Source organism: Misgurnus anguillicaudatus, chromosome 10 (assembly GCF_027580225.2).
Source record: "Misgurnus anguillicaudatus chromosome 10, ASM2758022v2, whole genome shotgun sequence".
Classification (NCBI taxonomy): domain Eukaryota; kingdom Metazoa; phylum Chordata; class Actinopteri; order Cypriniformes; family Cobitidae; genus Misgurnus; species Misgurnus anguillicaudatus.
In genome coordinates, this window is record NC_073346.2 from 16,156,271 (window position 1) to 16,179,556 (window position 23,286).

The window sequence follows — 23,286 nt, forward strand, 5'->3', positions numbered from 1 at the left end:
TTTATGTGTTGTGATTTGTATAGTCAAACCGTGTACAAATAACAAGGTGATATGAGACACAGCGATCTTTTAACAGTATACATACTGAGAACTATATTCTCTGAAGACGAAGCACTGCCGCATGGGCGGAGTGATTTGCACAATTCTGACCGAACTCTCTGCTCCTCACCAGGGGCTTCTCGTGTGCTGCGAGCAGATCACTCCGCCCATGCGGCAGTGCTTCGTCTTCAGAGAATATAGTTCTCAGTATGTAGATGGCTGTGTCTCATATCACCTTGTTATTTGTACACGGTTTGACTATACAAATCACAACACATAAATAGGAAAATGATCGCGTTATTTTGTCACTTATTGGGAGCAGTATGCTAGCTAAAGCCACCCACTTCCAGTCTTTGTGCTAAGCTAAGCTAGCGGGGGCTGCGTCAGACAGAGTTACAGCACGCACGGAGATGAGAGAGGTATGTATGGACTTATCTAACTCTGGGGGATACGGTGAATAAGCTAAATTCCCAAAATGTGGGCGTGTTCCTTTAAAACCCCATCAAATCCCTTTGTGTGCATCAAATAACCTCCTTAGCCGCTGCTGTAGTTGTCGCTGTCCAGTTGTCTGCCATATACGACCATTCGGCCAATGTCTCAAAAGTTAGAGGGAGTTAGAAAATGGCAAAAAATTTAAAAACAACTGCAGCTTTCCAAGTCGACGTGTGGAAGCACTTTTTATTTTTTAATTATAAAAAAGAAAAAGTATTGCAATGTATCGCAACATGCAACGCATTGTATTGTATCGTGATACGTATCGTGAGGCTCTTGCCAATACCCAGTTCAGAGTATTAAACACAGTCAAATTGACCAGTCCATTTAGCAGTAGAGCTGCACGATTCTGTATAAAATGAGAATCACGAGTCTTTTGCCTAAAATTAAGATCACGATTTTCTCACGATTCTCAAGAACTTTGTTAATTTTAAAGATGTACAGCCCCTGAACATTAGTTTAACATTAGTTTTTACAGGTGCAAAGAATTCTGCTTCTGAAAGTTTCAGATAAGTGCACATAATCTTTAAATTCAGTTAATGTTAATTGTAGAGTTATTATGAATTCATTTTATTTAAAGAAAAAAATTAAAATATAAATTTTAAGTAGACATGGATTAACATTACTTTATGGCAATGAGCTATGACGCGGTTCGGTGCCAACCATTCGCAAGGCGGAAACATTCGGCGCCAACCAATCGGAAGGTGGAAACCTCCGCTTGAATAAATCTACATGCAGGCTTAATCTTCAAGCCCACTACACTTTACGAATCGAGATCACGATCTTTTAACGATTAATCGTGCAGCTCTATTTAGCAGTGGAAGTAGTGTAAAATTAAATAAATTCAAAAAAGTTGGTTTGCATAAAGTACATCAAGGCTTCATTGTCATACAACATAAGCACACACACATTACCTTTCTAGCAAGATGTTTGAAGTCCTCCGTGTTACTGATGCGGCCCAGCTTGCAGTCTGGCTTGCGATATGGATTAAGGCATTGCACAATGAACTGTGACATCTAAAAGAGACGAGAATAAATTGAACGGTTACACGAGCCAGACGCACATGAGCTACTGATATGATCAATCGGTAAAACCCAGAGAGAATCGAAAAGTTCACCTCCTTGCGGAAGACTTCTTTGCTTTTTTTGGCCAGCTCGCTGGACGTGTCGGCCTCGGCCGTCTTCGTAGAGAACTGTATTTCAAATAAAAACCCACTGATGAATTCCCACACTTCATACGTTACATAAATCAAATCCAAACACTTCTTTATCTTTCTTTTCCTCATATTTCAGAGATGAAATCCTGCTAGACTTCAAACTGGAATTCCCAGGGTGCCATTAGATGAAAATCAAGACTTAATGCCAAGACTGTCGTTACTCACGATCCCAGAGCTCCAAATAGAAATGTTCAAGCCAAAACAGTACAAACACATGCTAAAACACAGACAATCAAACCTTCCTGTAACATCGGTGGAATGTTTTTTAGTCAAGTGGAAGTTAAAACGAAAGGGGAAAGAGAGAGGGATTTGCAGAGAAGACAAAAGAGATTGCGCAGAGTTCAACTTCAAAACAAGAAACCACACATAAATGAATGCAGTTTCGACAGCTGGGTTTCATTAGCATCAAAGAGAGCCAGAGAAAACACCAGCACACGCTGAAGAGACAGAGAGAGAAAGAGAGAAATAAAGAGAGATGTGCACTGAACGACAGTTTCGAGATGGTTACGGACTGTGAGATTACATGTTTACTTGTAGCCTGCTTTTGTTTTCGGGTTTACTCTGGTCGTACCTCGTTTATTTGTGCCAGATGATTTGTCTTAGAAGTCTAAACTGACGCCTACAAAACCGAAGCAAATGTTAAGTGATCTAAGCGTTTCCCTCCTAACTCCAAATAACTTTTCTCCATGTGGATGAGCCCCAGCTGTGAACCATTCCATCCTGGATGCTTGGATCAACATCTTCAATTATCCACAGAGGCAGGGCCGGTTTAGGACTCAACATGCGTGCACTAATGTGAACTCTAGGGCAGTGGTTCCCAACCTTTTTAGCCTTAAGTACCCCCACAGCCCTATCAGTAAGGCCCAAGTACCCCTCTATCGAAACTAAACCGAAGTTGTGTTTTAAAGACAAATAATTAGTAATATTAATTAATTAATTAATTAGTTTTAAACATTAAAGTAAAAAGCACTGACTGATGAAGCATGTTTATTTCAACAAGCCACAATCATTGCGATCAGTGTTTGCATTTTATCAGCTCATTTGCATTTTAAAAGACACACCCAAAAATTGCACATTTTGCTCAGGCCTACAAAATGGCAATTTTGACATGCTATAATTAATTATCTGTAGTGTGTTTTGAGATAAAACTTCACATATGGACTCTGGGAACGCCAAAGACTTATTTTACAAATTAAAAAAATTTCATCATATGACCCCTTTAAGGGCCAGATTTACTAACAGCTTGCGCAAACCATCATTTTGGCATTAAATAACGAGTGAACTTACTAAAGACACGTAGTAGATATTTAGCTCTGAAAAGGTGCTATTTTTGCGACCTTATTGCATGTGCATTTGTAGAAGTTTTCCTTTTAGAAGCAACATTAATGCGAGGAGAGTATTAAATTTTAGAGGAACATACTTTAAAAAAACTATATAGTTTGCCAAGCCATGCTATGTTTAATTTGCTGGAGAAAAGAGGAGGAGAAGTCACGAGGAGAAGTCAAATCAGGTATTTCAAAACGTATTTTACCCTTCATCTTTTGTCCTCCGGATCTTAGTGTACTTAGCTGGAATTTCACACTCCGCAGTCCACATTTTCATTGCGATGTCCTGCCGAGGTCTCTTATTTGCGACCCTGTATTAATTTGCGCTGCTAGTAGATTGCAATGGTCATTATAGAAATGTGCTTATGTCATTATTGTGCCTGTGTATTTTATTTGCGCCTTTGTAGTAAATCACGCGCAAATTTTCCACTCCGTCGCTTATTTGGAATTCTCACGTCCTTTTTAGAAAATGCCCTAAATTTACTAAAATCTCAATTTAAGTTACTAATAATTAAAGTGTGAGAATAAGTTAAATTATTCGGTTCAAATATAAAGAGAAACAAATGTGTTAAGACATTCTCTATAAATACAAAAGACATCATATGGGACAAAATATGTTAGCCAAAAACAATGCAAACGTTTTTTTTTTTTTTCATCATTTGAAAATGCAATGGCAGCGGGAATGAATATTATAACATTATTTGAACATTATTTATAGTTAATAAACTTTGTGTCTTTAGAAACTATTCAGGTTCATTGAAAATAGTCAGATCGTTCTTGAGTTGGACATCACTATTGCAAACTTTTGGATCATGCAGCGCATTTACTCTTGACGGCTAATTATATTAATGATAAGATTAAAATTACAAAGTTGTCCTTTTTACAATGCTTTCCTCACAAAAATCAATCTTATGTAAATGACTGGACAAACGAAAGACATTTTTATTCAAAGTAAATGAGATCAAAGCAAAATGTAAATCTTTTCGCGTACCCCCTGGAAACTCTTCACGTACCCCCTGGGGTACGCGTACCCCCGGTTGGGAATCACTGCTCTAGGGTGCTTGTGGCAGCTTCAGAACCAAATGTTTGTATTTTTGGATTATTTAACAATGACCTCAATGATTTGGTGACAATGACCACTGGGGAAAATCCATACGCTTTTTACATTTCTATTTTTTAGCCCTACTTGAATGTGCTGCTCATGGTTGTGATGTCAACACAAGTTGATTCATTTACGCAGTTTCAAAAATGTGACTCTGTCTGTGAAATCCAGGGTCAAGTTTCGTAATCAAAATATGAGATTTGGAGCAATAAAGTTTGGCTTCACTTCGATTTCAATTGTTGACATGAGTTTGCTCAGTCAGTATTAAAAATATAAAGGTGTTCACATAACATAACTTGTGTTGAAAGATCAAGGGTGACCCATGATACCGCCTTTATAAGTGTCAAGAACTAATGAATACCTTTGAAGGATTTTCATCGTATGTGGGCGTCCCAAGGTCCATTTCAGCCTCGTGTTCTAGATTGGCCTCTTCTGTAGTCCCATCCCAGCTGGGTGGATCCCACTGTGTTTGCCTGACATAAGAAAGATCACAAGCTCATCAAACTCTCATTGCATTACTATAACAGCACAATAGTAGACATGTTCTGGCTCTGCTGAATGTGAAATTTCTAACATCATGTAGTTATCCTTATTCTTCTCGAGTGTGTCACTTTAAAGGAAAACACCACCATTTTTCAATATTTTACTATGTTCTTAGTACCTCAATTTAGACAAATGAATACATACATATCTTTATTCAATGCTGCGCTTATTCTTGTGAATGTGTTAGCATTTAGCCTAAACCCATTCATTCCTTAGGATCCAAACAGGGATGAATTTAGAAGCCACCAAACATTTCCATGTTTTCCCTATTTAAAGTCTCTTACATGAGTAGTTACACGAGTATGGTGGCACAAAATAAACGTGGTAATTTAAGCGGATAAAAAATGAGAACTATATTGTATGGTGGAAGAGAACTTCGTTTGTAGCACTTTGAACTCGCGCGCAGTAATATTGAGGGAAGTTTGAGCGATAGAGGGAGTAGTCATTAGTGATGATGTTACTGTGCCCAAGGTCTCTGTTTGGATCCTAAGGAATGACTGAGGGCCAGCCTAAATGCCAACACATTCACGACGCACTGTACAAAGATTAAGTGCACGCATTAAATTAACATGTATGTATTAATTTGTCCAAATTGAGGTAAGAACATAGTAAAATGTTGAAAACTGTTTTCCTTTAATTTTATGAGCAGATCAGGTGGCAAAAAATTATGTTGATCAAACAAAGTTACAGTAGCTTCAGGTCATGTTTACATAAATGTGTTTACATTTTAAAATGTATTACTTTTGCCATGTTTACGCCTTTCATTTAGACCAGTGATTCCCAACCGGGGGTACGCGTACGCCAGGGGGTATGTGAAGAGTTTCCAGGGGGTACGCGAAAAGATTTCGATTTTGCTAAATATCTACTGCGTGTCTTTAGTAAGTTCAGTCGTTATTTAACGCCAAAATTATGGTTTGCGCAAGCTGTTAGTAAATCTGGCCCTTAAAGGGGTCATATGATGAAATTTAAAAAAAATGTAAAATAAGTCTTTGGTGTTCCCAGAGTCCGAATGGGAAGTTTTATCTCAAAACACCCCACAGATAATTAATTATAGCATGTCAAAATTGCCATTTTGTAAGCCTGAGCAAAAATGTGCCGTTTTTGGGTGTGTCCTTTAAAATGCAAATGAGCTGATAAAATCACAATGATGGTGGTTTGTTGAAATAAACATGCATCATCAGTCGGTGCTTTTTACTTTAATGTTTAAAATTTGTTAATCAATTAATTAATATTCCTAATTATTTGTCTTTAAAACACAAGTTTGGTTTAGTTTCGACGAAGGGGTACTTGTGCCTTACTGGTAGGGCCGTGGGGGTACTTGGGGCTAAAAAGGTTGGGAACCACTGATCTATGGTACCCCCAGAAAAAATTGCAGACAAGGCTTAAAGGACTAGTTCACCCAAAAATGAAAATTCTGTCATCATTTACTCACTCTCATGTTGTTACAAACCCGCATAAATTTCTTTGTTTTTATTTGTTCTTTGTTAAACCAAACTGTTCATGGACCCCATTTATTTCCATAGTATTCTTTTTTCCTACTATTGGCGCTTATCCATTGCATAGTACCCCACGGTTAGTTTAGTTTGGGTCGGGTGAGCTCACCTCACTTTGGTGTGGTTAGCTTTTCCATCGAGTTTGGTATCACTTCGCAGTGGGAGGGATTATAGGCGTGTCGTTATATTTGCGCTGCATACTAGGTGTGTAACGATTAACCTTGCAAATGCGCGTTTTCTCAATGAATGAATTTGAATGAATTACGGTGAAATCCAGGCACATCCGAACGCCAGGGGGCGCTCCCGTGCAGAAACTCCCTTTGTGCCACAGAAGTAGCAGCATTACGAATGCTATTCCAGGAAATGTCTACAGGAATATTTATATCACTGTTCTTCAAATTGTTTCAGGTATTTTCATGATAATAAAGAATATTTTAAATGATTTGGTTTAACGAGTGTTGCTTTTTTAAATGCACGTTATAAACGACTCCAACTCGTTATGATTTTAGATTGATAAGGACTTCCTACTGACCATGTCGTAATGCCGTAGTATACGCACAAGCTGTGCATTAAACAAAGAATCGCAGCCTTGCGATTCAGAATCGATTTCAGACGGTTGAATCGTTACATCCCTACTGCATACTGGTGTGACATCATACAAGTGAGACCATCCTTGTACATTCCCATTCATTTATTTATTTCTCAGACCTACAGTGTTTTCGCATCACGTTTGGTATCAGCTCGGCTCGCTTGGAACGCTAACCGGGGTGGTATGAAAAAAAGTATTGGGTAGTACGTACTGCACCCAATGGAAAAGCTCCCAAAAGTATGCTGACCCGACCCAAACTAAACCAAACCGTGGAGCACTAAGCAATGGAAAAGCGCCATATGTAAGTGAATGTGGTCCACGAACGGTTTGGTTACAAACATTTCTCAAAATATCTTCATTTGTGTTCATCAGAAAAAATAAATGTATATGGGTTTGTAACAACATGAGAGTGAGTAAATGACGACAGAATCCTCATCCCTGGGTGAACTATCCCTCCAAGGCTAGTCCTAGACTAAGAAAAATGTTTAAGCTGTCTCATAACTTGCAATGACTGATCTTTAAATATGCCAGTGCCATTGATTTGTCTCAAGATACACACAAGTAACATCTTTTCTAAGGCATGTTTATAAAAGACATATTAATTTGACTAAGGCCTAGTCCAAGCTTTAGCTAAGCCTTGTCTGTGAAAACGGGCCATAGTGTTATCGGTTAAAGTGACCGACTTCATCTAGTTGTACTAATGAAAGTGGTTATTGGCTCTCTCTATGCTTCAGTTTTAATGACGTACAAAGCAAAGGATGTTTATACCTGGTAATGATGTGGTAGTAATAGATTCGGCCCTCTGGGTCTCGCGCCACCTTCCAGCTGGGCGGCAGTATGATGGTTTTTGGTTTAGGTGGGGAGGGGGGCGGCAGGTCAATAATGCTGTTGGGTACGATCATTTCCTGTGGTGAATCACAGATCAGGAGAGTTTAGTCAGCATGTTGAAATTACTGGAACTGATTCCTGTTGTCTATAAAATGCTAATCACATGCTCCCCAGGACTTTGTGGTATATCAGTGCTCAACATTAAAGCTTGTGAAACCTGAAGTTAAACTAAACTAAAGCTATATGATACAAACATAGGATGTGAGGAGACAGTTTTTCATTGAGAAGTGAATTTAAAAAGAAAGTGTACCACACGCTCAATGCTTATTGACTCTAGTGCACCACCGACAGAAACAACATGCTGATTAGCACAACAAAGACTACGAACCAACATAAATCTGCAGTGGTTTGCATCAAAGCAAATGCATCAGGAAAGCATTAACAAGTTTAATTAAAATGTACACTTGACTTACTCCAAATGTAAAACGACACCATATTTATAAGCAAATGAAACGAAGGCTTAAAGTTCACTCACATATGTAAATACTCAGTTTACTCACCTTCATGGCATCAAAGATGACTTCCTTTCTTCAGTTGAACACAATTTAACAGTTATATATAAAAATGTTGTTATCTTATGGTGCGTTTACACCAACCGCGGTAGAGGCGTGAAGCGCGAGTGATTTCAATGTTAAGTCAATGTGCAGACGCGTTGACGGGCGGCAGGAGGTCCCGCGGCGCGGAAGAGGCGTTCGGCGCGGAGCTGAAGACGCGTTTCCGCCTCATTCGCGCGTGAAGCTCGCGCGAAAGGCGTGAATTGAGCGTTGTGCGCGGTACGCGCGAATGGTGCTTTTGTGCATTTTGCGGTTCACGCGAATTTGCAGCTGACGCCCGAGTTGAAAAATTTGAAGTTTGGCAGAATTTCGCGCCGCGTTAACCAATCAGTAGCCTGCCTGCTGCTGTGGCGGCAGCCCCGCCCGGAGTCACTCACTCAACCAAGGCTTCGCTTGATATTGCCTGTAAGCAGTCACTCGGAGCTATATGACACAAGTTGTTATTTCTATAGAGGAGACAGGAATAAAAAGGACCTCGCATGGAAGAGTGTCAGTAAGGACTTTTGGCAACCTGGTAAGTTGTAATACACACTTCACTTTTGAGTCACGTGACGTTTATCGACCCGCGCCGTTCATTTTCCCCCTATAGTAAGATTACTCAATACAAACTGGTAACTCTCTTGATAAATGCACAATCAACATCAGTCATCTTGCAAACAGACACTCTCACAGCAGTTACCCCTCCCACAAGAAGCGGATTTTGCATCGGACGCGCGTCAAATGCTTGCTTTTTCCGCGCGTCCACTCCGCTCTACACGCGCGAATGCATTCAAAGTGTTCAAGCGGCAAGCTGGGCGCGGTGGACGCGATTTTGACGCCCGGAACGCGTTTGGTGTAAACTCAGCATTATGATAAGGGTCAACATGGTCCAGCTCCAAAAAACACTTAAACCAATTACTTAAGTAATCCAAATAACTCCAGTGGGTTAATATAGGTCTTTGAAAGCCAAATAAGTTTGTCAAAGAAAAATGAAGCAATCATTAAGCAATCAATAAATTGTGTATCATTGTAAATAAGCACAACAGAGAGTAAAATTCAAATATGGTGGCATTGATCAATATATCACGCATCAATGGAAATGAGCACACCCGAGCTCTAAACTTAAATACGGAGGCACTGATTAATATATCGCATTATCAATGGAAACAAGGACATCAGAGCTCAGGGTTCCCACACCTTAGTTAACTTCAAATTCAAGGATCTTTCAAAGACTTTCCAGGTGCAATACCCTCAAATTCAGGGAATAATTGTGGGGACACATTTAAAGTGAGAGCAAGGTTACATCGTGTTATCTTTTAAGATACATTGTTACAGTTTCCTTTTGAGGGAACTCGCGCTGCGTCACTGCTGTAATACTCTGGGGACGCCTCCAGGGGTAAGTGCGTCTGAATGTGTATATCAAATGCAACCAATGGTGAGGCTTAACGACAAAGACAGGGTGACGTGGGAGCCAAGAAGTATATAGCTATCTGAAATATTGCCAAAGATGGCGTTAGAGGGACGCAGGAAGTATGGCAAGGGAGACGCAGCGTCTCGTTCCCTTCTCAGGGAACAACAGTTACAAAAGTAACTCGAGATGTTTTCATGTGTCAAAACACAACTATGCAAAAAAGCATTATGAATCAACATTCGCATACAGAAGATATAAGCATTAAAAGTGAACAGTTTAGCATGTGTGCTTAAAAAGTCTAGAATCTTTATGACATTATCCTACACAACACAGGGAATAATATGGATTTTTTTCCCAGAAAACTTTTTGCATAAAATAGATTCAAGCACTTTCAATGACCTGTATCTACGTATGTACATTTTCAAAAACCTCCCAGGGCCTTGAATTTTTTTTCCCCAGAGTCACAAACTTTCAAGGATTTCAAGGACCCGTGGGAACCCTGAGAGCTATAAACTCAAGTAATGGCGGCATCGATCAATATATCATGTTTTGATGGAAATTAGCACATCCGAGCACTAAACTTAAATGTGGCGATATTGATCAGAATATCACATATCGGAATTGAATCGGTCCTGTTAGTCCGATATCCGAACCAGCCAAAAAGCCCTGATCGGCCCTGATAACGATCCAAGATATCGGATCGGTGCATCCCTAGTTCTTGCACATCTTCTGTTTTTTGTAGCTTTAACTTGTTGGCTTACTTTTTGAAAATAAAGCCTGACAAAACGTTATTATAAAATTATTTGTTTGTGTTGAACTGAAGAAAGGAAGTCAATACATCTTGAGAGTTTTCTTATCTGGGTGAACTCTAAGCATTTCAATCCTGTTTGCAATTAAACTCTTATTTTGTTATTATTCTACCAATAATTCATGCAACAAAGGAATGCACATAGTTTACAATTTCAGTATTTGAAATTACAAAGATAATCTAAACAGAAAAGAGATTAAATACAAAGTGAGTGCGAGACTGAATATAATAGCGCCCTCTTTTGGTCAAAGGCACAAGCTACATACCTGTTGAACAGTCTGAGATGTGACAATTGTGGTGACAGTGCCTCCCTGCTGCACGACCACACCCTGCGGATGCCCTGTGTACACCTGCTGTCCGTGCAGGTAGCTGGCGGCTGGCTCAGTGTATGCCTGGACATGCAAGAAAAAACTTTTCAGCATGCACTCAATAAAAGACTTTGCTCCAAGCTGTCTCAGTTTTACTATTAGGTAACATGACTGATTAACAGCCATACATTCTGTTTTCAGCACCAAGCTGATAATAATCATACTCATAGGATAAAAACATTTTCTACATAATTTTAAGAAATCAACCCATGAAAACCCTACACTAGTCAATCATCCTTTAAGAATGAGGATTTGGGAAGGTGTTGGCATCCCACCTGTATGACAGGAGTGCTGGTCTGTGGGTATCCTGCAGGAATGCTATAGATGGTCGGGCAGGGTTGACCCTGATAATAGATAGCTGTCTGAGGCTGAGCTGTGGTGGAATATTGCTGGGTCGGTTGCGTCTGCACTGTGACCGCTTGCTGTGTGTTGGGGTCCCAGAGCGTGGTGTAGCCCTGCTGACTCTGGACCTGCTGGCTGGCTGTTTGCGCAGGAACCGTCAGGACAGCCACACTCGGGTCCTGCGCTGGCACAGCAGGCTGGACAAACTGCTGAGTCGGTGTGGCGGATGACAGCTCCAAAGAGGCAGGGATGTGCGTCAAGGTGGAAACGGGTACAGCCTGGGTAACGGTGGAAGAAGGTGAAGCCAGACCAAGATCTGATATGATCGGCTGAGATGGCGTTTGTTCAAAATTAACGGCAGTGCCCGCAGCAGCTGCTGTGACACAGATAGGATCTACGGGAGGTGTGGGTAAGAGAACTTTTCCTGCATTGGGATTGGTGGGGTCAACATAGGTCTGGATAGGGTATCCAGGTGGGTAGCCCAAGAAGCTCGGGCTGGAGGCGTAGGCCAGTGGGTTGAATGCGAGTGTCTGCAGTTGTTGCTGCTGCTGCTGTTGTTGTTGTTGCTGCTGCTGTTGTTGTTGTTTCTGGGCCTCACGCTGAGCCACTTCCTGCTCGAAGAGTTTCCGTCGTTCCTCCGTGGACAGCTTGTTACGAGACTCTTTGGTGTGCAGCTTCTTCTTGCTGCTGTTGGTCTGCTCATAACTACATGACATAATACAAGAACATCTCATTATCGGTCATCTATTATTTCTACTGTGCTTTTAAGCCATTTTGGAGCATGAAATCATTCATTCTATAGAAAGAAGTTTCTATTATACTGTGCAAAAATGTGTTAAGGCCAAAGTATGGTCCAGTTTTTATGTGTGCGCAATTTTGTCATCAGAAGAGTGCACGTGATTTTGGAAACCCCACGTACGTCGTACACGTAGGTTGCACATGGGCCTAGTATGTATGTAGCCCAGGAGATGCATACGTCAAACGTCTGTGTACACCAGGGATGGGCAACTTTGGTCCTGGAGGGCCGGTGTCCTGCAGAGTTTAGCTCCAACCATAATTGAACACACCTGAATCAGCCAATTAAAGTCTTACTAGGCATACTAGAAACTTTTAGGCAGGTGTGCTGAGGCAAGTTGGAGCTAAACTCTGCAGGACACCGGCCCTCCAGGACGAAAGTTGCCCATACCTGGTGTACACATACAAGTCAAACTATATTTTTGCAAGGCTGTGCATTTGATTGTGTGCGTATGTTCGCATACACATAAAAAACAGACTATATTCTGGCCTTTAGAAGTAACTCATATGTGTTTGGAATGACATGAAGTTCACGTGACAAAGTAATGAAAGTTTATTAGTTATGAGTTAATACCGGTCATCATTTCTGCGGTTTCTCTCATAAGCTGAAGGTGGCAGAGGGGAGGTGGAACCTCGTCGTCGTTTCCTGTCTGCACTGCGAAGGGTTGATCTTTCGCCATCCCGATCACGTTCCCGGTCCCGATCTCTATCCCGATCCCTGTCCCGATCCCAGTCCCGTTCACGCTCCCATTCTCTCTCCCGTTCCCGGTCTCGATCTCTATCCTTCTCTCGTTCTCGTTCTCTCTCCCGACTGCTCGAGGGTGTGCGAGGGGTCATCAGCAATTCCCGATCACGACTGCGATCTGTGTTTAAAAAATAATAATAAAGAATAAAAAAGAGACTGTAATAGTGAAACTTATAATAAAACTGGTAGGGGTATAAGATAACTTCTGAACATACCATTTGACTCTTTCTCAATCTGGCTCTTCTTTGGTATCCTGTAAACCTCCTAGGTAGAGAAAAACAGGCTATTCATAATAGTACTAACTTTATGGGATCTACATATAGTTATTCATAGTCCTGTATAAGGTATATTTCATATAAATGTAGCAAATACCAATAAAAAGGCATGCATCACTTCTTTGAAGAAATCTAAAGTCTTGCCTTCAAGTCTTTCCAGCTGTCCAGCAGACGGGCAGCCATGTCACTGATATCACAAGCCCGCACTTGCGGCTCCTGACTGCGTTCACTCTCTACATCAGAAACATCCTCATCTTGTGAGGGAGTTCCTACTGCAGCACCCTCTGCTGGAACGACCACAACACCAACGGCTGAAGTATCTGCAGAACCAGCGGCTAAGACAGGCTCGGATGATGCATTTGCTGAAGAAACTGTACAGGAACCAGGTGGAGTGGTCTCTATGGAGACGGATGGAGATTCTGCAGGCGTACCTTCTATGGCATCAACTTTGGCTTCAGAAATGCTTTCCAAGACTTCTAAGGGCTGTGTGGGTGCAATCTCCACAACGCTTGAACTTGTGTTGCTTTCTGAGCTGCACGGTTCAGATGATTTCTCCACCTGTTCTTCGACAGTGGGAGTTTCCACATCAGCAACTACGGTTTCATTCCCATTGATCTCTGCAGCTGTGATGTCCATAAGTACAGGTTGATCTTCTGCTAAAGTCATAGATACCTCCTCACTCTTGGTCTCCTCTACCAGCTTATCTTCATTAGACAATTCATTTTCTTCGTTGGTCTGTTGGTCTTCGTTTTTACAGGGAAGTGTCTTTTCAGTTTCTTGGGCTTTGATGGTCTCTTCAGGGTCTTGCGCTTGGTTGGTCTCCTCAGGGGCTTGCGCTTCGATGGTCGCCTCAGGGTCTTGAGCTTGGATGGTCACCTCAGGGTCTTGAGCTTGGATGGTCACCTCAGGGTCTTGAGCTTGGATGGTCACCTCAGGGTCTTGAGCTTGGATGGTCACCTCAGGGTCTTGAGCTTGGATGGTCACCTCAGGGTCTCGCGCTTGGATGGGCTCCTCAGGGTCTCGCGCTTGAATGGGCTCCTCAGGGTCTTGATTTTGGATGGTCGCCTCAGGGTCTCGCGCTTGGATGGGCTCCTCAGGGTCTCGCGCTTGAATGGGCTCCTCAGGGTCTCGCGTTTGAATGGGCCCCTCAGGGTCTTGATTTTGGATGGTCGCTTCAGGGTCTTGGGCTTGGCTGGTTGCTTCAGGGTCTTGGATGGTCTCTTCAGGGTCTTGCACTTGGATGGCCAACTCAGGTTCTTGCGCTTTGATGGCCTCCTCAGGTTCTTGCGCTTTGATGACCTCCTCAGGTTCTTGCGAGGGAGGTTCTTGTGCTTTGATGACCTCCTCAGGTTTATGCGAGGGAGGTTCTTGCTCTTTGATGGCGTCCTCAGGTTTTTGCGCTTTGATGGCCTCCTCAGGTTCTTGCTCTTTCATGGCCTCCTCGAGTTCTTGCGCATTCATGGCCTCCTCAGGTTCTTGCGCTTTGATGGCGTCCTCAGGTTCTTGAGCATTCATGGCCTCCTCACGTTCTTGCACTTTCATGGCCTCCTCAGGTTCTTGCACTTTCATGGCCTCCTCAGGTTCATGCACTTTTATGGTCTCTCCTTTGCTTATATCTTCAGATTTTGATAGCGTAATCTCCTCTGTGTCAGAGGTTTCCGGTTTCAACACGGGGTCAACCTCTGCCTGACCCTCAGCAGGAGCTTCTTTAACCCTTTCTACTACTTTGACTGATGTTTCAACTGTGGCTTCCAACTGTGAAGCCTCATCCTCCATTTCTTCTTCCTCCTCATCATCCTCCTCTTTGCCATCCGAAGCTTTACTAGCATCTGAGTGTGCACTGTCCAGACTGTTCTCGCTGATGATCTTTAACCTACGGTAGACAGCTCGCTTGGGAGTGTCTCCATCCAGTTCGGTGATCAGCTTGGCCGGTGGACCATCGGGGGTGTTGAGGGGCGTCTGGGCACGTGAGGTGCTCTCACTAGAGTAGCCATCTTGTTCTGCAGGTTGACCAAGTGGACGATTCTGTGCCCAGCGCTGGATGAACTGCAGCACACGGCTCTCCTCCAGCATGTTCTTTGTGGAGATGGGTAGCACTGCTAGTGCCTTCATTATCTGAGGATGGTAAAAATATGCCAACTTAAGATCCATAGGTTTAAAGTATCATACAAGCTACATTTACAAAAATATCAGGCCACTAGAAATTTCTGGAGTTTGTAAACATGCGCGTGCAGCATGGGGTCAAACTGTTCATACAATCGAGGCTTTATAATTTAATCTAACAGGGCTGAAAAATGATGGCTAACCTGAAATGAAGTGAGCACTACAAACACAAGCCTCTTTGAACTTTGCATTGTCCCAGTCTGCACGTTAATTGCTTGCAGCCGGAGATGTTGTATTTGTTTGTTTTTAAGATTCTGCATGAACCGCGAAAACTTAACGGAAGACCTGGTGCGATTTTCACAGCCCACGACGCAAGTAGGCATTTTTTACGATACAGAATAATACGCAACTCAATCTGCTGTAATGACTTTTTTGAGGCCCAAAGTGGGCTGAGCTGGAAGTCGCCATCTTGGTAGCACGTTACCACACGTTAACATTGGGGGTATACTTTTGGAGCCAGTCTCTAGTGGCCAGTTTGATGAAGTGCAGTTTAAGTCACTTTCGTGTTGGCGCTTGGTGCCAGCATGGCAATAAAACAAAAAGGTAAACCCAGAGATAGAAAATGCTTTACAGTATTCTGCAAAAAAATAAGCTTGCAAATGGCTTACGGTATTATTACTGACCACAAATGGCTAGCAGCCCAATATTTTTCTTGTTAATGCACTTTAATCTTTGCATTTATATTTAAAATTTTACCTCAAACTGTAGTTTGATGTTGTTCACAGAGTTGGTCTTGGCCTCTGATAGTTCAACCATAAATATCCACAGCAGAGAGAGGCCATGGTGATCCAAAAACTGCTTCAGGCACAAAGGATTCTGGGTATTCTGCATATGCATGCAAAAAAATAAAGACACGTTTACAATTTTAACCCCCACAAGTCATAAAAAGCAATGTTTTCCAGCATTCCAATACTGATTCATCTCAGTGTTATGCAGATGATTTACCCTGATGAGTTTGAGGCAGGTAAGTCGTTGCTCCATTGTCTCCACCCGTACCATAAGCCTACAGAGCGAGATTACATCCTTCTCCCCGCATAAGCCTTCCCCATTCTCCTGCAGAGCCTCCAGCTCTTCATCCAACTGTAAAACATCAATGAGGATCCTTAACTCCTATTAAAACTGCACTTTACACTACTGGTCACACAGTTTCATGTACCTGACAGATTTTTTCACATTTGATTTGCCTTCTTAGTGCAAAGCTATAGCAGATATAATGAGTGGTAGTTTAAACCAGCCATTAATCATAAACTGAATGTATGCAGAATAGCGGTTATTTGTAGACTATAACAGGCTCTGCAAGTCTCAGAGCAATTAACCTGCAGCAAGAACAAAGCTGACCCAATTCAGCTATAGCATCATTTCTTTGGTCCTGCTAGTTTTAAAAAAATAACACTTCAGCACAATAGCTTAAAATGTGGCATGCCGTGTGTTATTTTTAGCAATTTGCAAAAAAATGTTAACGTTTGCAGAAGACAAAGACACAAAATGATCCTGTCCTCTCAGGTTAAAATCTCCCATTAAAGAGTTTATTTGTGATGATAACTGTCCGACAGTACAATATCCCATTTATCCCACATAGCTAGGGCTGGCCGTAAATCTAAAACTATCTAAAATTAATCTGTTCAAATATGTCATTTTTAGTTTGCAAATTATAAATTTCTAGTCAAGCTGTTCACCTGGCCAAGGAGGACATTGCAAACTATTTGTATAGGCTATTTACTGTATTGTTTGCTTGGACCGTTGCATTAAATAGCATAAAATAGTGTAAGCGTTGCTCGCTGCACGTGCATTTTGTCTGGCATCTTGTTTAAACAACCACAATAATCAAACCCCTCTTTCTTACCGTGGTAAGGGCACTATCAGTTTCTTTCTTCCGTGGGCGTTCTTTCTGTTTCTTCCCACCTGCTGCCCGGACACTGACTCGAGTCTCTCCCCCAATTAATCCTCGACAGCTGGGAGCTCCACAGAAACACTTCTGAGCCTCTTTCCTGATGAACAGAGTAAGAAAGACCTCACAATGAAAATGTGTTTATGCTGTTTTGAATAAATGCATTAAATGTAAAGCAGAAGTGCCGTTTGGACAAGAGGCAATTGTTACACGACAACAAAAAAACAGAAAAGATTTCCCTTGCATTTACGAAATATTTGACATACATATACGGTTGCCAACTATCCTGTGTTAGCAGGGACGTCACGTCACATTTTGAGCCTAATTTATTTGTCCCGTACGGGACGTGACACATCCAGTTTTTTGACTGCTACACTGATCTAACCAAGCCTAATAGGCTTGTTCTACTTTATGTGGTGCCACAAGAACTGAGTGGCAAATGACAGCAATATCCAGTGAGAGCAAATAGTATGTAACACGTAAAATGAACATGAAGCGGATTAAGTTTTTTACTCTTAGTGCGGGAGTCATAAGTGTTTTGTTTTAGACAGATATGGTTCAACTAAAGGACTGTGTTAAACGTACCTGCTAATAAACCTGCCGTATGTTGCCAATGCTTAGGAGTTATAAATTAATATTTTATTAGGAGATTAGCATTTTGACAACTGACTTAAATACACTGTATACACAAAACCATATCTGCACTGCTGCGACAGGCCATCTTTTGTCCCGTATTTTAGAGTGAGAAAGTCGGCAACCCAACATTCACATGACAAAGCGGTCAAAAATATCCCCGTTTATGCGGTTGCGAGAAAACAAATCCCTTGTATTACATATGCCAGAACTCGATGTTATCTTGTAATGTAACACTACAAGCCTGCACATATACACATTCATTAACAGAACGATACATACAAACATTCAAAATGGTGAAAGCATCAAGATGTTTTATATTTAGATGGATGATAAATGGACTATAAAGTGGCAAACATTTTTAAACTCTGTTGGAGAGGCATTAATAAACTTATTACACAGTCTTGTAAGCCACCACTGTTGTTTTGGTTAATACACTTGCGCCTATAGACCAACTTAACACATGCACAGAATGTAACCATTATCACTTATTTGCGTTTACATGGTATACACGAAGACAACAAGGCGGCATATTTAAAAACGTTTACTTTAAAAGTTTTGTCTTCAAAAGTTTTTTGTTTTCAGGACCCCAAAACGTTGTTGTCGTGTAAATGAACAGACAAACAGCATAAACGTTTAAGGTTGAAATCGTTGTCATGTAAACGACCCCTAAAACAAACTGAGCCGAAGGAATTCCTTACCCGTATCTCTGGAACTGATAATCAAATGTGAGCTCTGTCCCAGCTGTCACAGCTTTGGTGGTAAAAAAGCCAACTCTGAGCTGACCATTCACAGTCCACTGCAAAAAGAGCAATGAGTTAAGACATGCAAAACTAAGATTTTACATAGTGTTCCTTTGGTTCAACAGAGAGAACATGGTGCTATGCCGAAGTTAAGACACAAACTGATCAAATGTATAGTTTGAAAGCAGTGTAAACAGCTTATGATAAAATAATCTGCAAACTGTGTAAATGTACAATAAAAGGGCATATATTATGCCTACTTTCACAAGATGTAATACAAGTCTCAGGTGTGCCCAGAATGTGTCTGTAAAGTTTCGGCTAAAAATACCCCACAAATCATATCTGATCATTATAGCATGTCAAAAATGCCCAAATTTGGTGGGTGCAAAAACCTTTAAAGCAACACTAAAGAGTTTTTGCTCTTTGCTCCCCCTACAGGTTGGAAGTGGAAGTCTTCACTCCCTTACCAACAGACGGTGAGCACTTTTGGTTAAATATAGATTGGATATCTGTGAATTCAGTCTGAGACAATAGTATATTTAGACGCATTAGCGCTACAATGTGCTATCAAACACATTTGGTAAAGCTTTTAGATAAAAGTGGTCAGTCAGTAGTCGTAGGGGGGCTTTGTTTGTGTGACGTCACATTAACAAGAGAATCAAAACAGCATGTCTAATGAGACTGTTTTGGTTTAATGTGGATTAAAAAAGAAGGCATGGATTTTTTTCATTGTAGGGTTAATGTGTTCACACACTGCCAACACACATTTATCCCCAAACAACTTGGATTTTGCATAATATGTGCCCTTTAATGGATTTGGGCCTAACTGTGTGTTCACACCAGCCGCGGAAGAGTTGGCAAGCGTGAGTGATTTACATGTTAAGTTAATGCAAAGACGTGAATAGGCATCCTGTGGCTCGAATGTCGCAGAATGCGAACTGAGCAAATTGAGGGTTGCCGCGTGATCCGCGCGAGTTGAAAAATCTGAACTTTGCCGGATTTTCGCATCGCGTTAACCAATCAGGAGTAGGGATCGACCGATATGGATTTTTCATTGCCGATGCCGATTTTTGTTTCATCAGCCTTAGCCGATGACCGATACAGGCTGCCAATTTTCTTGAGCCGATATTTGGAGCGGATACTGCTTTTGCTCACTCAATTTACATCCTAAAAATGATGTAAAAAATGACATGTTGTTAAAAAGAGATGTTATTAGTTTGAACAGTTCTTACATTTATTTAAGTCTAGGACTAGTCTAATTCCTGTCCGGGAAATTGCCCCATAGAGATGAAAATAAAACCTGCTTTGTTCAGCTATGATCAGCTGTTAGGCCGAGCTTTCGATGTTGTCATGGAAAGGTTGGTTGTTTTTAGTCACATGACCGGCAATCGCTTGCGGCTTCCAGCACTCTGTCTGTAAATAATGGCGGGAAAAATTGGCGAACACGGCAGCCATGTATCGGCCGATGCCGATACACATAAAACTCGCAAATATCGGCCCGATATATGTTTAGTAGTGGCGTGATAACAGGAAATAAGCCAAGGCAGAAGAAGCCCCTCCTATGATGCGAATTTCCACGTGAATGTCTCAAATGACTCGGATTTTAACGCGCGAATGAAGCGAGTAAACCCAAAATGTTCAAGCGTCCAACTACACGCGAATAGCGTGTTTTTGCAGCTTCTTCCGTGTCTGGTGTGAATGCACAGCAATGACTAGGTGACAGAGCTACAGAAACGCTACATAAATAGGTAAAAATTTGTTCATATGCACTTCTGCATGCTGACATAATGTTAATAGCTAATTAGCAATGAAGCTATTAACCTAACTATCGACTTAGACACATTTAATACTGTAAACAATCTCAATGCAGACAGACAGGTGAACTTGATGGTTTAACACTTTTTTTTAACTACAGTAAAAACAAAGCACTTACCTTCTGAGTTTCACAGTTGGGTTCGCAGCTGTGATTCATGAAACGGGAGCAGTTTCCTTTTAGTGTAGCATCAATGATCTGCAGATGAAATGGAGGCATAAATGTTTATCAGTGTGCTAAGAAAACTACTGGTAAAGCATTAGAATTCTCAGTCCTTGTGTACAAATCCCAACACCTCACCTCATTGTTCTTCAAAGCCATAAAATAATAGTGAATGTTCTTGTTTCGGGCATACTCCTTCACCCGTGCCTTAAATTCCCGGTGGTCCAAAACTTCCCCGCAGTATTCTAAAACAAAGGTGTTCCTGCAAAAATCAAAATAAGGTGGTTATATAAAGGACAGGACACAAAAAAAACTATTAAATCTAACAAGCGTGTGTTTGCTGATGGAAACAGAACTTACGCTGGCAGGTCTTTGGCGGCTCGTAGACCCCAGCCTTTGCTCTCGGTCAAAATGACCTCAAAGTCTGCATGCTGTTTCAATTGGAAGCGGCGGTTGGAGCAGTAGGCTCCATTTAAACACCGGGAGGAACTTAAAAGAACATACAGAAAACAAAAACTATTTTACCCTGCGTGATCTTACTGCAAATGATAAGTTGAAGATTCCAGTCTCCACATTCGCAAACTGCCAGTACCACAATATGAGCAACAAAATAAACATGATATATTAATTGTAGTCTCTCTTCCAAGAAACCAAATATTAAGATGTGGTAGCAGAGTAAATACCACTCAATCATTAGCAGGCGATTAAGACAGTCTTCTCCACACGCCATGATCCCTCGGGCTCGCTCTTCTCTTGACAGGACAGCACATTCGCACTGCATTCTTTTAATGTCACGATGAGATTTGTTTTTCTTGCTGTTAAGAAAGAGATCATGAATACATTTTTTATTAAATGTAAACTAGGATTTAAAAACCTGGCAATTTAAGGGTTAAATTTGAGTAACATATTACTATCTAACATCTAACTTGTTAGATAGTTAACTGAACACAGCTACAGGGCTGCTTTAAAATAGCTTAATAAAGTAAAAAAATTAAAGAGATAGTTCACCCAAAAATTAAAACTCTGTCATCATTTACTCACTTTCATGTTGTTAAAAATCTGTTTACATTTCTTGTGTTGCTTATTTTGAGGAATGTTTGTAATCAAACCAATCAGAAGCCTTATTGACTCCCATAGTATTTTTTTTCCTACTATGGGAGTCAATGGGGCTTCTGTTCGAACAAGGAAATATATACAGGCCTGTAACAACTTGAGAGTTATGAGAGTAAATGACAGAATTTTTGGGCATTAAACAGCAACATATTACTGCTGCTGATGCACCAAAATTTTGGCTGCTGAAGATCTTTGGCCGAAAGAAAAAACGGCTGAAAAATATAAACCAAAAATAAATGATGCTCCAGCTTAGGGATGCTCCGATCGATCGGTGGCAGATCGCTATCGGTTGTTATCAAATTAAATGACTTAAAACGATCCTCGCTAAATCTCACAAACCGATTTTTTTATCTATTTTTGTCATGACAGACATTGTTACAAAGCATCTATTGTAACCTTTCAATATTCAGCAATAAATTTACGTTTAAATGACTCATGTGACTAACCAATTTAAAAAAAATCTTGATTTCACATAAAAAAAAAATAAGATGTAAACAAATTAGGGGTTATGCTGTAATTTTTATAGTGTGTAATAGATTTAATAATAAATCTACTTAAATACATTATTTTATTTAGGTGCGGTTTCCCGGACAGGGATTAGACTAGTCCTAGACTAAAATAAAATAAATGTAAGAGCTGTCCAAGCTGAAAACAACTTGCAGTGACATAAAATACATCAGTGCCCTTTGTTTTACCTCAACATGCACACAAGTGATGTTTTTAGTAGGGCTGCCTAATGATTTGTCACGACTATTTGTTTGCAAAATAAAAGTTTTAGTTTACATAATTATTATACAAAGTACATCAACAAATATTATGTATATGTAAATACAAACACATGTATGATTTAAGGGAAAGATATGAAGAGTTTGGTTCCAAAACGCAATAAACGCCATTTTTGAAAAAAATGAGTTACTGCCAAAATCAGTATTATATCAGGTCAGTAGTTAAAAGTAAATTCTTAATTTTACGCAAAATCCAATATCCGCCGTGTTATTCTGTCATCTTTTCTCCCTTTTTTCCCAAAATGCGACAAACGCCACTCCCACTTTTTTACAGAACGCAATAACTCCATTTCTGATATTACAGCCCACCGTTCACGCAATGTAAACAAGCAATGGCGGACGCGCGTAGTACACGGAGTCCTGGTTTTCCTCATCTACTTTGTACTACGTGATCAACAAACAAAACAAAATAATACTTTAATTGCATCGCTAAACCTGTGATGGTTTTCTGTGATGGGAAAGAAACGTAAGCCATCAGCATCTAACAATTTCCCTGAGAGGCACTTGGGAGACGGGTGCTTGTTCTCCCGACAGCATCAAGCTTCTCATGCTAACACATTGACCCCAGAGGATCTTATGAAAAACTTTACATAATTTTACTCAAAGTCAACGAAAATCGAGCAGGACCAAAAACATTTTACAGTCGATCGCTGTGAAAGACGTTTAAGCGAAGACGTCAAGTAACCGCAATGACAGGGTTCTTAATATGACAAAGTAAGTGTTTTGATTAATAACATTAATGTTTATATTTTTAATTAGTGTGTACAACTAGTTAACTAAATGAATATAACATGGCAAAGATGAATGCACATTTATATAGGCTATTGATTCAATAGATTTATAGCATTTTGAATAAAAACTTGTCATGGATTTATTGCATTTTGTGGAAAAAATAATCCGTTTTTATAATAAATCTTTGAAAATCAACTTATGGATTTGAATTTTTTATGTTTTTATAACCTAAAGATGCTGTGTGAAAGTTTGTAACAGAAAATAGTTGTTTTCATCTTGTCACTTTCTTG

General features: G+C 40.6%; 1 protein-coding gene across 1 annotated transcript in view; it reads right to left on the minus strand.

The window, feature by feature from the left end:
* The window catches only part of setd2 (SET domain containing 2, histone lysine methyltransferase), a 35,839-nt gene that overhangs the window by 3,224 nt on the left and 9,329 nt on the right, over nucleotides 1-23,286 (minus strand). Inside the window, exons 5-21 of the mRNA XM_073871968.1 lie at nucleotides 21,050-21,181; nucleotides 20,727-20,855; nucleotides 20,505-20,628; nucleotides 20,325-20,402; nucleotides 18,350-18,447; nucleotides 16,971-17,115; nucleotides 16,073-16,207; nucleotides 15,824-15,952; nucleotides 13,109-15,079; nucleotides 12,905-12,953; nucleotides 12,519-12,807; nucleotides 11,083-11,854; nucleotides 10,706-10,831; nucleotides 7,568-7,704; nucleotides 4,536-4,647; nucleotides 1,649-1,723; nucleotides 1,446-1,547 (exon numbers count right to left, since the gene is read on the minus strand). Coding sequence (XP_073728069.1) covers nucleotides 1,446-1,547; nucleotides 1,649-1,723; nucleotides 4,536-4,647; nucleotides 7,568-7,704; nucleotides 10,706-10,831; nucleotides 11,083-11,854; nucleotides 12,519-12,807; nucleotides 12,905-12,953; nucleotides 13,109-15,079; nucleotides 15,824-15,952; nucleotides 16,073-16,207; nucleotides 16,971-17,115; nucleotides 18,350-18,447; nucleotides 20,325-20,402; nucleotides 20,505-20,628; nucleotides 20,727-20,855; nucleotides 21,050-21,181 — 4,603 coding nt within the window. The remainder of the gene's footprint in view (nucleotides 1-1,445; nucleotides 1,548-1,648; nucleotides 1,724-4,535; nucleotides 4,648-7,567; nucleotides 7,705-10,705; nucleotides 10,832-11,082; nucleotides 11,855-12,518; nucleotides 12,808-12,904; nucleotides 12,954-13,108; nucleotides 15,080-15,823; nucleotides 15,953-16,072; nucleotides 16,208-16,970; nucleotides 17,116-18,349; nucleotides 18,448-20,324; nucleotides 20,403-20,504; nucleotides 20,629-20,726; nucleotides 20,856-21,049; nucleotides 21,182-23,286) is intronic.